General features: G+C 47.7%; 1 protein-coding gene across 2 annotated transcripts in view; it reads right to left on the bottom strand.

Annotated features, from left to right (window-relative positions):
* Window positions 1-14,511, bottom strand: part of tub (TUB bipartite transcription factor) — a 54,761-nt gene extending 40,250 nt beyond the window's left edge. Inside the window, exon 1 of one of the 2 annotated variants that reach the window (XM_031900017.1) lies at window positions 13,998-14,511. In XM_031900017.1, coding sequence (XP_031755877.1) covers window positions 13,998-14,035 — 38 coding nt within the window. In that variant the 5' untranslated portion in view covers window positions 14,036-14,511. 2 annotated transcript variants of the gene reach the window in all.
* Window positions 14,512-16,532: the final 2,021 nt, after the last annotated feature.

The following is a 16,532-nucleotide window of genomic DNA, read 5'->3' as shown; positions in this document are numbered from 1 at the left end:
CCAGTCTTTTATTCATCCCACTGCCTGGTTGCTAGGGGCATCTCCCTGACTTCCCAGCATCCTTTGCTGCATCCAGATGAAAATGACTACAAAAGGAGCCTTTTTTGTTTGTTTTTCCGTCGGCCTTTGCTTGGCGGCGGGACAGTAACGCTATTCAGTATGGCAGCTGCGCGCACCAACCCATTCCAGAAGCCGGAATTAATGGGGGGGCCTTGGACGCGGAGTCGGATTCTGCCCCAGAACTTGGCATCGGGGCAACTATATAAATACTCGCAGGGATAAACAGTGGATTATTTCCCCCCCTCCCCAGACCTCCTGACTTTCTGCCCTTTTATAATGAGATGGGAAGGATCCTGCATAGAGAAATCTGGGGGAGAAATGATTATTAACCCAACGATAATATGGAGATTGGGGCCAATGCAAGTGGGGGGGGAATTACATGGCACTGCGCCTGATTGGTCAGAGTTTAGTATCACAGGGATCTAGCGACGACCTTTGGGCAGGCAGGACCTTCACCAGCCCCTGAGTCCTGTACTGAACACTATTCTGGAAACCCGTTATCCAGAACTACGGAAAGGCCATCTCCCATAGACTCCATCATAAGCAAATAATTCTAATTTTTCTCTGTGATAATAAAACAGTACCTGTACTTGATCCCAACTAAGATATAATAACCCCTTATTGGGGGCAGAACAGCCCTATTGGGTTTATTTAATGGTTAAATGATTCCCTTTTCTCTGTAATAATAAAACAGTACCTGTACTTGATCCCAACTAAGATATAATTACCCCTTATTGGGGCAGAACAGCCCTATTGGGTTTATTTAATGGTTAAATGATTCCCTTTTCTCTGTAATAATAAAACAGTACCTGTACTTGATCCCAACTAAGATATAATTACCCCTTATTGGGGGCAGAACAGCCCTATTGGGTTAATTCAATTTTTAGCAGACTTAAGTTATGGAGATTCAAATTACAGAAAGATCCCTTATCCGGAAAACTCCAGGTCCTGAGCATTCTGGATAACAGGTCACATACCTGTATATAGTTTCTATATAACTTCTAAGGGGAAACAAAGAGTTACGAGGGGTGGAGGGCCATGGTTTTGGGGTCTCCTCTATCCTTGAGTCACTGTAACAGTGGGAGCTGGGGGGCTTTGTACATAGGACCCTATTGACCAATACCACCCAAGGATCTCCCCATTGGCTCCAGTCTCCCTAATCTCCCATTTCTCGGCCGGTTCCTATGGAAGTATCTTGGCCGACCCACTGGTTTCATAGAATGAAGACTCATATGAAAGTCTGTTTGGGGGGGGGGGGGGCAAGTTCCTAGAAGAGCGAGGGGATTTGTTCTGCTACTTGGCAAGGGAAGCTCTGGCCTCAATGGCCCATTCAGCGGCCGAGGGAATACAAGAGGCCATACATGTCCCATTCTGCATTCATTTCCCACATCCGTTCCGGAGGAGGAAGAGGCAAATCCTGGTACAAAGACCAATGAAGGCTGTGACATCATGCGCTGCCCCAGTACTGACCCCCCCCGGCCGTAAGCTCTGTCGCCAAGAGGTCTATGGAGACACCTGCTCAGTAGCCCAAAGGCACAATGACCCCACTTTGTATTCACCCCCCCAACATTGCTTCCTCCTCCCAGTAACACAGACCCTCCTCTTCCTCGGAGCCAATCTGGAGGCTTTGGGTTCCAGGAGACGCAGCTGGTTCTGTTGTCTGAGATCCAAGAAGAAGTTGAAAGATTTTATTCCCTTCATAGCAACGTCTCCGAGACCCCCGAGGCTTCACTTTGACTTCACCGTAAATCCACCAACTATCATGTGACCATAGGTACATAGGGGGTTATGTAATAAAAGTTTGCCCAGGGGCAGAAAGCAAGCCGCCCATAGCAACCAATCAGCAAGTAATATTTACTGGGCAAACATCTTACTGGTTGCTATGGGTTACTGCTCCTGGGCAAACTGGGTGGCTGTTATTACATATGGGGATAGACTTGCTTCCAATAGAAGCACCCAACCAACAAACATGGGTCACCCCCCCATCACCCTATTGCCCTTTGAGCCAATTATTATTATTATTAACATTTATTTATAAAGCGCCAACATACCCCGCAGCACTGTACAATAAGTGGGTTTCATACATTGGACATACAGAGTAACATATAAAGCAATCAATAACCGATACAGGAGGGGAAGAGAGCCCTGCCCCAAAGAGCTTACACTCTACAAGGAGCAACATGTAAAGCAATCAATAACCGATACAGGAGGGGAAGGGAGCCCTGCCCAAAAGAGCTTACACTCTACAAGGAGTAACATATAAAGCAATCAGTAACCGATACAAGAGGGGAAGAGAGCCCTGCCCAAAAGAGCTTACACTCTACAAGGAGTAACATATAAAGCAATCAGTAACCGATACAAGAGGGGAAGAGAGCCCTGCCCAAAAGAGCTTACACTCTACAAGGAGTAACATATAAAGCAATCAGTAACCGATACAAGAGGGGAAGAGGGCCCTGCCCCAAAGAGCTTACACTCTACAAGGAGTAACATATAAAGCAATCAATAACCGATACAAGAGGTGAAGGGAGCCCTGCCCAAAGAGCTTACACTCTACAAGGAGTTACATATAAAGCAATCAGTAACCGATACAGGAGGGGAAGAGAGCCCTGCCCCAAAGAGCTTACACTCTACAAGGAGTAACATATAAAGCAATCAGTAACCGATACAGGAGGGGAAGAGAGCCCTGCCCAAAAGAGCTTACACTCTACAAGGAGTAACATATAAAGCAATCAATAACCGATACAAGAGGTGAAGGGAGCCCTGCCCAAAAGAGCTTACACTCTACAAGGAGTAACATATAAAGCAATCAATAAACGATACAAGAGGTGAAGGGAGCCCTGCCCCAAAGAGCTTACACTCTACAAGGAGTAACATATAAAGCAATCAGTAACCAATACAGGAGGGGAAGGGAGCCCTGCCCAAAAGAGCTTACACTCTACAAGGAGTAACATATAAAGCAATCAGTAACCGATACAAGAGGTGAAAGGAGCCCTGCCCAAAAGAGCTTACACTCTACAAGGAGTAACATATAAAGCAATCAGTAACCGATACAGGAGGGGAAGGGAGCCCTGCCCAAAAGAGCTTACACTCTACAAGAAGTAACATATAAAGCAACCAATAACCGATACAGGAGGGGAAGAGAGCCCTGCCCAAAAGAGCTTACACTCTACAAGGAGTAACATATAAAGCAATCAGTAACCGATACAGGAGGGGAAGGGAGCCCTGCCCAAAAGAGCTTACACTCTACAAGGAGTAACATATAAAGCAATCAGTAACCGATACAAGAGGTGAAAGGAGCCCTGCCCCAAAGAGCTTACAATCTACAATCTAAGTCAGTACTACATATCTAAAGGCTAATAAGTATTAGATACACCGGGCAAATGAGTCCCTGGGCAGTTACCCATAGCAACCAATCAGTGCTTAGCATTTTTTGCAAACAGTGGTTGCTATGGGTAACTGCCCAGGAGAAAATTTGCCCAGTAAGAGAAAGGGAAATACTGTCTGTCATTTTCTAACAGCGGGCAATTATGGCGCAATTGATCCTACTAACAACGCCATGGGGCGCAATGCAAACATATTCAATATGGAGTTTGGGGGCCTAAAAGGATGCTGGGAACTGTAGTACCTATTGGGGTACGTGTATTGGGGGGGTCAATCTTACTGTGCAAATCTTGTATCCAGATGGGGCCCTGGTTATCTAAACTGGGGTGTTGCCTGTTGCTAGGTAACACTGTGGTACCCGCACTCTCCAAGGGGTTAAGAGTGTAATAAATACAAGGGCAGGATTCATTTACTTTGAATTGCCCCGAAGTGCAAAAAATGGGCTTTTTGTACATTGTCCCAACTTGTTGCTTCTTAATGAGCAGAACTTTGGCCCCGCAGAATAGAGTTCCAGCAGCTGCACCCAGAGAGGGTGGGTGGGTGGGGGGCAGCACCTGGGCATCTCCCATACAGCTGGCAAGGGCCACAAGGGGCCACAGAGGAACCTACCCTTATGTTTATTGTACTATGTGCCAATGGAAGTCATCTCAGCGGCTTGCAGTTGGTCGGTGAGCCAAGGAAATCTTTCTCGGACCTAAGTGCCCCATCCCAGCCCTTCCCTGGATCCTCGAATATAGGTACAAAACTGATCCCCCAGGGAAGGCTGCACCCCGGCACGGACTGGGAACGGCCCTGCAGCTAAAGGGTTAAACATAAGCGCTCGTCAGCGGAATCAGAGTGACAGGCGCCAACTCGCTAACACGAGCGCATAACGAGTGATGTTTCAATAATTATCATAAATCATATGTCAGGCAATTATCTACGTGTTGGTACACAATTCATTATCCTGATAAAGCGCATCGTGGGGGTTCAATAAGCTCACTGGAAGATTGTATATGGGGAAATGTACCCCCTACTGTAAATGATAAGGATATTAGCAGTCACTGAGGGGTTCTGTGCCCCCCATATAAAGGCACAAGGCTGCAGGCTGAGTTATACAGGGAACTCTGAGTATCACTCATGTATTATAAGGGATAATGTACCCCCTACTGTAAATGATAAGGATATTAGCAGTCACTGAGGGGTTCTGTGCCCCCCATATAAAGGCACAAGGCTGCAGGCTGAGTTATACAGGGAACTCTGAGTATCACTCATGTATTATAAGGGATAATGTACCCCCTACTGTAAATGATAAGGATATTAGCAGTCACTGAGGGGTTCTGTGCCCATATAAAGGCACAAGGCTGCAGGCTGAGTTATACAGGGAACTCTGAGTATCACTCATGTATTATAAGGGATAATGTACCCCCTACTGTAAATGATAAGGATATTAGCAGTCACTGAGGGGTTCTGGGACCATATAAAGATACCAGGTTCTACAGGTCACAGAATTCCAGGTAAAACAATTCCCTTACTCTTACAATGTAACTCCCGGGATCTGTATAGTGATTGACAGTTCTGTTTCCAGATCCCATTAATGGGTCGATCCCCCCAGACGCGAGTAACACAGATATAATTACGCCGCGCTGGGATAATGGATGAATTTATCGCACAGACTGGACTGGGATAATGTGGGGCCTTAAATAAACCAGGGAAGGGGCAGCCAGCGCTTTAGTTGCCCTTTAACCCCGTAAAGCCCAATAATCCCAGGTACAAGGGGAGCGTTACAGGACGCAGGCTGCGCGGCTTCACCCCGTGACACGTTAATGTGCCGACAGCCATTGGCTTTTTATTTCTGCTACAGGAGAGACTGTTTTATCTAATGTTCTTTTCATTTAGGAAACTGTTCAGACTCAGTGCATTAAATGAGCCATTAACCGCCGGCATTTACGCGAATAAAATCCCAACGGGCCGTAAGCGGCGGCAATAACGGCAGGATTTCCTCTCGTGGGGCTTTTGTCTTCCCAAATATCAGTGGGTAAATGTTTTAATGAAACAGAATCCAGCCTGTGGCCTGTGGTTTTGTAACCAGTAGCCAATCAGAGGCATAAGGCTATTCCCAGGGCTACACTACTATGTAGCCAATCAGAGAATTAGAACATTCAAAGGACTAGAATAACCAGTAGCCAATCAGAGTATTAGAACATTCAAAGGACTAGAATAACCAGTAGCCAATCAGAGTATTAGAACATTCAAAGGACTAGAATAAACAGTAGCCAATAAGAGTATTATAACATTGACAGAACTAGAATAACCAGTAGCCAATCAGAGTATTAGAACTTTCACAGAACTAGAATAACCAGTAACCAATCAGAGTATTAGAACATTCAAAGGACTAGAATAACCAGTAGCCAGTCAGAGTATTAGAACATTCACAGGACTAGAATAACCAGTAGCCAATCAGAGTATTATAACATTGACAGAACTAGAATAACCAGTAGCCAATCAGAGTATTATAACATTGACAGAACTAGAATAACCAGTAGCCAATCAGAGTATTATAACATTGACAGAACTAGAATAACCAGTAGCCAATCAGAGTATTAGAACTTTCACAGAACTAGAATAACCAGTAACCAATCAGAGTATTAGAACATTCAAAGGACTAGAATAACCAGTAGCCAATCAGAGTATTATAACATTGACAGAACTAGAATAACCAGTAGCCAATCAGAGTATTATAACATTGACAGAACTAGAATAACCAGTAGCCAATCAGAGTATTATGACACTGACAGAACTAGAATAACCAGTAGCCAATCAGAGTATTATGACACTGACAGAACTAGAATAACCAGTAGCCAATCAGAGTATTAGAACATTCACAGGACTAGAATAACCAGTAGCCAATCAGAGTATTAGAACATTCACAGGACTAGAATAACCAATAGCCAATCAGAGTATTAGAACATTCACAGGACTAGAATAACCAGTAGCCAATCAGAGTATTAGAACATTCACAGGACTAGAATAACCAATAGCCAATCAGAGTATTCAAACTATTGTTCATATACACTTGTTAGTGTGGATTCAAAAGAACCGGCAGCGAGAGGAAAACTCTTCCAACCACGTTCCATTCCCTTTCTCCTTCCTTTTGTGCCAACGTGGAAATATATCCCTCTCCTTCCCCGCAGCAACTCCCCAGCTGTCTCAGCCGCACTCTCTCCCCTCCAACCAACCGTCTCTCCGTATTGGGCTTCTCTTTGCCATTTCTCATCATAGGGTAAACTTCCCCTTTACATTATTAAGGGAGGGGGGGTTACATGCAACACAGAGTAAACACACTGTAAGTCTGGAAATGTACTACTGAACTACAACTCCCAGAATCCTATGTAAGGAAGTATAATAATAATGACAGTTACGCATAACTATAAACCCAGTGAGAATGAGGAATGAATGGATATTGGGGAGTTGTATCAGGAGTCAGAACCAGCAGTGCAGGGAAGGGAAAGGGACAGACACAGTGACGTTACACATAACTATAAACCCAGTGAGAATGAGGAATGAATGGATATTGGGGAGTTGTATCAGGAGTCAGAACCAGCAGTGCAGGGAAGGGAAAGGGACAGACACAGTGACAGTTACACATAACTATAAACCCAGTGAGAATGAGGAATGAATGGGTATTGGGGAGTTGTATCAGGAGTCAGAACCAGCAGTGCAGGGAAGGGAAAGGGACAGACACAGTGACAGTTACACATAACTATAAACCCAGTGAGAATGAGGAATGAATGGGTATTGGGGAGTTGTATCAGGAGTCAGAACCAGCAGTGCAGGGAAGGGAAAGGGACAGACACAGTGACGTTACACATAACTATAAACCCAGTGAGAATGAGGAATGAATGGATATTGGGGAGTTGTATCAGGAGTCAGAACCAGCAGTGCAGGGAAGGGAAAGGGACAGACACAGTGACGTTACACATAACTATAAACCCAGTGAGAATGAGGAATGAATGGATATTGGGGAGTTGTATCAGGAGTCAGAACCAGCAGTGCAGGGAAGGGAAAGGGACAGACACAGTGACAGTTACACATAACTATAAACCCAGTGAGAATGAGGGATGAATGGATATTGGGGAGTTGTATCAGGAGTCAGAACCAGCAGTGCAGCGAAGGGAAAGGGACAGACACAGTGACAGTTACACATAACTATAAACCCAGTGAGAATGAGGAATGAATGGGTATTGGGGAGTTGTATCAGGAGTCAGAACCAGCAGTGCAGGGAAGGGAAAGGGACAGACACAGTGACAGTTACACATAACTATAAACCCAGTGAGAATGAGGGATGAATGGGTATTGGGGAGTTGTATCAGGAGTCAGAACCAGCAGTGCAGGGAAGGGAAAGGGACAGACACAGTGACAGTTACACATAACTATAAACCCAGTGAGAATGAGGGATGAATGGGTATTGGGGAGTTGTATCAGGAGTCAGAACCAGCAGTGCAGGGAAGGGAAAGGGACAGACACAGTGACAGTTACACATAACTATAAACCCAGTGAGAATGAGGGATGAATGGATATTGGGGAGTTGTATCAGGAGTCAGAACCAGCAGTGCAGGGAAGGGAAAGGGACAGACACAGTGACAGTTACACATAACTATAAACCCAGTGAAAATGAGGAATGAATGGATATTGGGGAGTTGTATCAGGAGTCAGAACCAGCAGTGCAGGGAAGGGAAAGGGACAGACACAGTGACAGTTACACATAACTATAAACCCAGTGAGAATGAGGGATGAATGGTATTGGGGAGTTGTATCAGGAGTCAGAACCAGCAGTGCAGGGGAAGGGAAAAGGGACAGACACAGTGACAGTTACACATAACTATAAACCCAGTGAGAATGAGGGATGAATGGATATTGGGGAGTTGTATCAGGAGTCAGAACCAGCAGTGCAGGGAAGGGAAAGGGACAGACACAGTGACAGTTACACATAACTATAAACCCAGTGAGAATGAGGGATGAATGGATATTGGGGAGTTGTATCAGGAGTCAGAACCAGCAGTGCAGGGAAGGGAAAGGGACAGACACAGTGACAGTTACACATAACTATAAACCCAGTGAGAATGAGGGATGAATGGGTATTGGGGAGTTGTATCAGGAGTCAGAACCAGCAGTGCAGAGAAGGGAAAGGGACAGACACAGTGACAGTTACACATAACTATAAACCCAGTGAGAATGAGGAATGAATGGATATTGGGGAGTTGTATCAGGAGTCAGAACCAGCAGTGCAGGGAAGGGAAAGGGACAGACACAGTGACAGTTACACATAACTATAAACCCAGTTTTATCCCTTCGTTACACTGTATCAGTTTATTATCCATCACTTTCTGCCAGATTTGAGTTAATCAATATATATAGGGGTTGCTAGGGCCTAATTATAGAGAAAGCCTGACATGTGACTGCTGGGGGACTAGGGGGTACAGGGGCCCAATGACTGAACAAGGTCTTTAAAAGGGTTGTTAATTAAATTAACGTTTAGTATAATGTACAGAGTTCTATTCTGACACAATTTGCAATTGGTCTTCATTTTTTATTATTTGTGCTTTTTGAGCTTTTTGTTCAGCAGCTCTCCAGTTTGGAATTTCAGCAGCTATCTGGTTGCTAGGGTCCAATTTAACCTAGCAACCAGGCAGTGTTCTGAAAGAGAGACAGGGATATGATCACAGGAGGGGCCTAAATAGAAAGATAAGGAATAAAAAGTAACAATAACAATAAAACTGGAGCCTCACAGAGCAATAGGGTTTGGCTGCCGGGGTCAGTGACCCCCATTGAAAGACGAAAATAAAAAAATGAAGACCAACTGAAAAGTTGCTAAGAATAGGCCATTGTAATAAGATTTGATGGGTGGGGGGGGGGTATATAAATAAGCGGGGGCCGACCTTTGGCAGTTGCTGAACTTCAACTGTGTCGGCGCAGATTTCTGTTGCACCTTCAGGGACAATCAGGCTGCCTGGCAGTGAAGGAGTTAATAGGAAAGGCTGAATATTTCAAGGGTCTGTGAATGAGAGGCGCTGCCCCTTTAAGAAGCAGACCCTCCAAGCCCCAAGCTTTGGGTTAGGGAGAAGTGACGGGAGCCCTGGTAACCTATAGCAACCAGTAGCCAATAGCAGGGCCACGAGCCGCTGGGCTGCCATGGAGATCCCAGCTTGAAGCCAACAGGCAAAGGCCTCAGTTTGCGCCAATAGAAGGTAATGTGGCCCCCCACAAACAGGGACCCCCGGGGGCCGATTCCCCCACAGCACCCCTGCTATTGCTGAACCACAAGTCCCATCAACCATATGGCCAATTAGCTATTAATTCCGACGCATTCCGCAGCCTGCAGTGCATTATGTGCAGCCATGCAGCTCCACTACGAATTAAATACTAATCAGCTATTAAGTAATTACCAATGGGAGTGGGTGGGACGGGACCCCCAAGTATCAGTTCATTTATCCCCCAAGTATCAGTTCATTTATCCCTCAAGTATCAGTTCATTTATCCCCCATGGCCTACACAAAGCCAATACAGTCTGCAGCTCGCAGGATCTGCACAGTTTTAGCCAATAGAAGTGATTTTTGGAGCTAATGGTAGTGGCTTACTGAGGTTTTGTGAATACCCCCATCCCCTTTATTTGCCACACCCCCAACCCCCCAAATCCATCCCCGCAGGGTGGGGGAGGGCCCCAGAAGAGAGATTTCCCCCTTGGGGCCTCCAGTTGCCACAAATAGATTTTCCCTTTTCTCACTCCCCCTGCAATCCCCGAATGCCCAGGTGAGTGGGTACCTATGTACAGAATTGAACCATGTTTCCATGGCAACCGACTGCAAACCCCCCCATGCCCTCATTCACTCAGTCCGTTTCAGGGGCTCTCAGCACTTTATTTATCTTTCTTACTCCCCCAGTGAATCCCCCAACTCTCCCACATTGTCCAACCGTCTCCGTGGTGCAGTCTTCTACCCACCTTGTGCTACTGTCCTGCCCTACTGTCCCCATCTTGCCCTACTGTCCCCATCTTGCCCTACTGTCCCCATCTTGCCCTACTGTCTCCATGTTGCCCTACTGTCCCCATCTTGTCCTACTGCCTCCATCTTGTGCTACTGTCCCCATCTTGTCCTACTGCCTCCATCTTGCCCTACTGTCCCCATCTTGTCCTACTGTCTCCATCTTGCCCTACTGTCTCCATCTTGCCCTACTGTCTCCATCTTGCCCTACTGTCCCCATCTTGCCCTACTGTCTCCATCTTGCCCTACTGTCCCCATCTTGCCCGACTGTCTCCATCTTGCCCAACTGGCTTCATCTTGCCCTACTGTCTCCATCTTGCCCTACTGTCCCCATCTTGCCCTACTGTCTCCATCTTGCCCTACTGTCCCCATCTTGCCCTACTGTCTCCATCTTGCCCTACTGTCCCCATCTTGCCCGACTGTCTCCATCTTGCCCAACTGGCTTCATCTTGCCCTACTGTCTCCATCTTGCCCAATTGGCTTCATCTTGCCCTACTGTCCCCATCTTACCCTACTGTCTCCTTCTTGCCCTACTGTCTCCATCTTGCCCTACTGTCCCCATCTTGCCCTACTGTCTCCATCTTGCCCTACTGTCCCCATCTTGTCCTACTGTCTCCATCTTGCCCTACTGTCCCCATCTTGCCCTACTGTCTCCATCTTGCCCTACTGTCCCCATCTTGCCCTACTGTCCCCATCTTGCCCTACTGTCTCCATCTTGCCCAACTGGCTTCATCTTGCCCTAACATGTTGCCCTTAGAACTACTGATTTAGGGGGACCCACCATGATTGGGGTCTAAGACAGTCCCATTATTTGTGCTCCCCTCCCCCTTCACGCTAAATAAGTTAAGGTCTCAAAACTGCCCATAGTAAATCATTATCACTCTAATAACAATCCGAATATGCCAATTATGAGATTTGTACTGGAATTATCGGGAGAATTTCTGTGGCTGCGGTAAAACAATTTCTAAGTTTGTCTCTTACTGTATAAAGACAGAGATATTCATATCATAACCTGCCTGACGGGACCTGATCTACAGCCTCCGACATCTTCCCCCGACTTTATTCTGCCCGGAAATCTTCAATGTTAGAGACGGGGCAAAGGAATAAAATTATCAGAGAATCAAAAAGGCAAAAAGGTATTCATAATTATTTCACTAAAAACCTCATTATATGTCCAGTATTTTGTGCCCCCTCATGTGATCATAACCAGGTTATACTATAGTTCCAGGGGTACCCAGGGCACAAATAAACACTCACCCCAAATCCCCCCCTAACTGGCCTTCAGGCTGGGCCCCCTTAGCCCATAACAAGGTTACAGATATATAGAAACATTGGGGTAACAGTCACCCCGCTATAGTTCCAGGGGTACCCAGGGCACAAATAAGCACTCACCCCAAATCCCCCCCTAACTGGCCTTCAGGCTGGGCCCCCTTAGCCCATAACAAGGTTACAGATATATAGAAACATTGGGGTAACAGTCACCCCGCTATAGTTCCAGGGGTACCCAGGGCACAAATAAGCACTCACCCCAAATCCCCCCCTAACTGGCCTTCAGGCTGGGCCCCCTTAGCCCATAACAAGGTTACAGATATATAGAAACATTGGGGTAACAGTCACCCCTGCTATAGTTCCAGGGGTACCCAGGGCACAAATAAGCACTCACCCCAAATCCCCCCCTAACTGGCCTTCAGGCTGGGCCCCCTTAGCCCATAACAAGGTTACAGATATATAGAAACATTGGGGTAACAGTCACCCCGCTATAGTTCCAGGGGTACCCAGGGCACAAATAAGCACTCACCCCAAATCCCCCCCTAACTGGCCTTCAGGCTGGGCCCCCTTAGCCCATAACAAGGTTACAGATATATAGAAACATTGGGGTAACAGTCACCCCGCTATAGTTCCAGGGGTACCCAGGGCACAAATAAGCACTCACCCCAAATCCCCCCCTAACTGGCCTTCAGGCTGGGCCCCCTTAGCCCATAACAAGGTTACAGATATATAGAAACATTGGGGTAACAGTCACCCCACTATAGTTCCAGGGGTACCCAGGGCACAAATAAGCACTCACCCCAAATCCCCCCCTAACTGGCCTTCAGGCTGGGCCCCTTAGCCCATAACAAGGTTACAGATATATAGAAACATTGGGGTAACAGTCACCCCGCTATAGTTCCAGGGGTACCCAGGGCACAAATAAGCACTCACCCCAAATCCCCCCTAACTGGCCTTCAGGCTGGGGCCCCCTTAGCCCATAACGAGGTTACAGATATATAGAAACATTGGGGTAACAGTCACCCCGCTATAGTTCCAGGGTACCCAGGGCACAAATAAACACTCACCCAAATCCCCCCCTAACTGGCCTTCAGGCTGGGCCCCCTTAGCCCATACAAGGTTACAGATATATAGAAACATTGGGGTAACAGTCACCCCGCTATAGTTCCAGGGGTACCCAGGGCACAAATACCCACTCACCCCAAATCCCCCCCCTAACTGGACTTCAGGCTGGGCCCCCTTAGCCCATAACAAGGTTACAGATATATAGAAACATTGGGGTAACAGTCACCCTGCTATAGTTCCAGGGGTACCCAGGGCACAAATAAAACACTCACCCCAAATCCCCCCCTAACTGGCCTTCAGGCTGGGCCCCTTAGCCCATAACAAGGTTACAGATATATAGAAACATTGGGGTAACAGTCCACCCCGCTATAGTTCCAGGGGTACCCAGGGCACAAATAAGCACTCACCCCAAATCCCCCCCTAACTGGCCTTCAGGCTGGGCCCCCTTAGCCCATAACAAGGTTACAGATATATAGAAACATTGGGGTAACAGTCACCCCACTATAGTTCCAGGGGTACCCAGGGCACAAATAAGCACTCACCCCAAATCCCCCCCTAACTGGCCTTCAGGCTGGGCCCCCTTAGCCCATAACAAGGTTACAGATATATAGAAACATTGGGGTAACAGTCACCCCGCTATAGTTCCAGGGGTACCCAGGGCACAAAATAAGCACTCACCCCAAATCCCCCCTAACTGGCCTTCAGGCTGGGCCCCCTTAGCCCATAACGAGGTTACAGATATATAGAAACATTGGGGTAACAGTCACCCCGCTATAGTTCCAGGGGTACCTAGGGCACAAATAAACACTCACCCCAAATCCCCCCCTAACTGGCCTTCAGGCTGGGCCCCCTTAGCCCATAACAAGGTTACAGATATATAGAAACATTGGGGTAACAGTCACCCCGCTATAGTTCCAGGGGTACCCAGGGCACAAATAAGCACTCACCCCAAATCCCCCCCCTAACTGGACTTCAGGCTGGGCCCCCTTAGCCCATAACAAGGTTACAGATATATAGAAACATTGGGGTAACAGTCACCCCGCTATAGTTCCAGGGGTACCCAGGGCACAAATAAGCACTCACCCCAAATCCCCCCCTAACTGGCCTTCAGGCTGGGCCCCCTTAGCCCATAACAAGGTTACAGATATATAGAAACATTGGGGTAACAGTCACCCTGCTATAGTTCTGGGGGTACCAGTTTACCTGTAAGGGATCCAGTCTGACTGGTGCTTAGAAGTCATCGTTCCCCAAAAGCCGAGGTTGCGCCTCAGTAGGAAGGAGCCGCAGACAAGAAGTGAACCTGTTCAGACCCCGTGCAGACATTGGGTATTTAGTCAGCTGCATCCTCTAGAAGGCAGGGAGCGCCCGGGCCAGGGGGGAGAAGTAGATACGGGGGGTTGTGGAAGTGGGGTGCCTACCCCAGCAAGGCTCTCATCCTCTCGGTACCCCGATATCCATGGAAGGGGCCGGTGGGTGCAGGGTGCAGGGAGGTGGGTGCTTTAGGTTCTCCTCTCTGGGAGCCTCTCGGCGCAGCCCTGTTGCACCATGGTGCCCCCACACCCTATAGAGACGACGGGAGCCCCCGGCACTGGCTGCCCCCCTGCAGCATCTGAAGGCAATGAGGGGCCGGTGTTCATATAAACAGCATCTCTCCCCGCACAGCAGCTCCAGCTCCACATCAGCAGCCAAAGCAGCTCAACCCCCCTGTGATCTCATCTGCCAGTCACCGGGCTGCCTGCAAAACCCGGGCCGGACCCCCCCACCCCAGGCACAGGGCTGCGTCCCCGGCAACCAGGCTCCTCACAATAGCAGCCAAGGAAACCTGATACACAGGGATAACTTGCCCTTTAACCTTTCCAATGTCGGGGGCATCCTTTATAGAGAAGAGTTACAATGTATCAAAGGGAAAGATTCCTCTCCCCCTGCTGCTCCCTCCTACTATCCACAGGAGCTAGCAATCTATATCCGGAAGATCTAATAGGCAGCCCAGTTATTGGACTACAACTCCCAGCATGCCCTGTCAGCCTTCAACTGATACGTATAACAAAGAGGCGGGTTGTTTGATTTATTATCCATATACAATCCCAGTTTCCATGGATACCGCCATTGATGATTTGGGTTCATTAAGGCAACGGAACCCGGTGCCGCGGATCATTGTTGCGCTCGCTGGTACCTTCCGCTCCTTGTTTGGTGCCATAGAGCGTCTGCGTTGCGCAAGGGGGGGGGTCACTGAGCGGGGGCAAAAGAGACCTGAGGGGCAGTTAACCTTTACTTTTACAGAATGGGCTATTCTAAGCAACTTTTCATTTGGTCTTCATTATTTATTTCTTATAGTTTTTTAATTATTTCCCTTCTTTTGCCTCTTTGCAGCTTTCAAATGGGGGTCACTGACCCCGGCACCCAAACCCTATTGCTCTGTGAGGCTCCAGTTTTATTGTTATTGTAACTTTTTATTCCTTATCTTTCTATTCAGTCCCCTCCCCTATTCATATACCAGTCTCTCATTCAAACCGCTCCCTGGTTGCTAAGGTAATTTGGACCCTAGCAACCAGATCACTACAGAAACTGAGCTTTCCCACATTCCTCCACCAACACTGCTGCCCCGCATTGGCCCTTTTATCTCCTAGAAGTCACCCAAACACGGCCACTGGCACCCATAGCCCTTTGTTGTCCAATCAGTGTGGTTTTAGGAGAGGGCAGGGGGTCCCCTGAAGGGAATGTACATTAAGGGCCCATTATATTGTATATTCCAGACCCCCACAATAGGACTGACTAAGGGTTTAACCCTCATTTTTCTAATCAGGTGGTTTCTGCTACATTCAGGAGTCAGAACCAACAGTGCAGAGAGTATAAAGAGACATACGACTGACAGACAGACGGACGGACAGACGGACAGACAGACAGACAGACAGACGGACAGACGGACAGACGGACAGACTGACAGACAGAAAGACAGACAGACAGACATACAGACAGACTGACAGAGGGACAGACAGACATACAGACGGACGGACAGACAGACATACAGACAGACAGACTGACAGACGGACAGACAGACATACAGACTGACAGACGGACAGACAGAAAGACAGACAGACTGACAGACGGACAGACAGAAAGACAGACAGACATACAGACGGATGGACAGACAGACAGACATACAGACAGACTGACGGACGGACAGACAGAAAGACAGACAGAAAGACAGACAGACATACAGACAGACAGACTGACAGACAGAAAGACAGACATACAGACGGACGGACGGACAGACATACAGACGGACGGACGGACGGGGCAAACGTTGCCCTTGAATATATATGAAGGGAGTATTTCTCTATCTCTCCTCTCATCGCCAGTTCCGACTGTCGCTCCGCCGGCCGGGGAAGGGCCACACATTGATTTCCTGTGTCTTTTTATCTGACTCTCCGCACCGGCCTGACGCATTTACTTTTAATTAAGTCGCGGCGATGGCGTCATGTTCTTTATTCAACGGAGCAAATAGGTTCCCTCATCCCTTTAATACTGGGCCCCTATGTGACCCCTAAATACTGATTTATACAAATCTGATTGCTCCAGTATTTCCTACACTGGCAGAGAAGCGCCTACGGCACCGAACTGGTTAACGATTCTCAGCGTAAACTGCCCCGAAGGTGAACACAGAACTCCCCCGAGGGGAGAATGGCAGATTCCTACTGTGACCCCAAGCTCCGGTACCCACCCGCGCCCCATCCCCGG

Source organism: Xenopus tropicalis, chromosome 4 (genome assembly GCF_000004195.4).
Source record: "Xenopus tropicalis strain Nigerian chromosome 4, UCB_Xtro_10.0, whole genome shotgun sequence".
NCBI classification, from domain to species: domain Eukaryota; kingdom Metazoa; phylum Chordata; class Amphibia; order Anura; family Pipidae; genus Xenopus; species Xenopus tropicalis.
The sequence above is the reverse complement of the archived record's forward strand: the minus strand, read 5'-3'. Positions and strand labels throughout refer to the sequence as shown.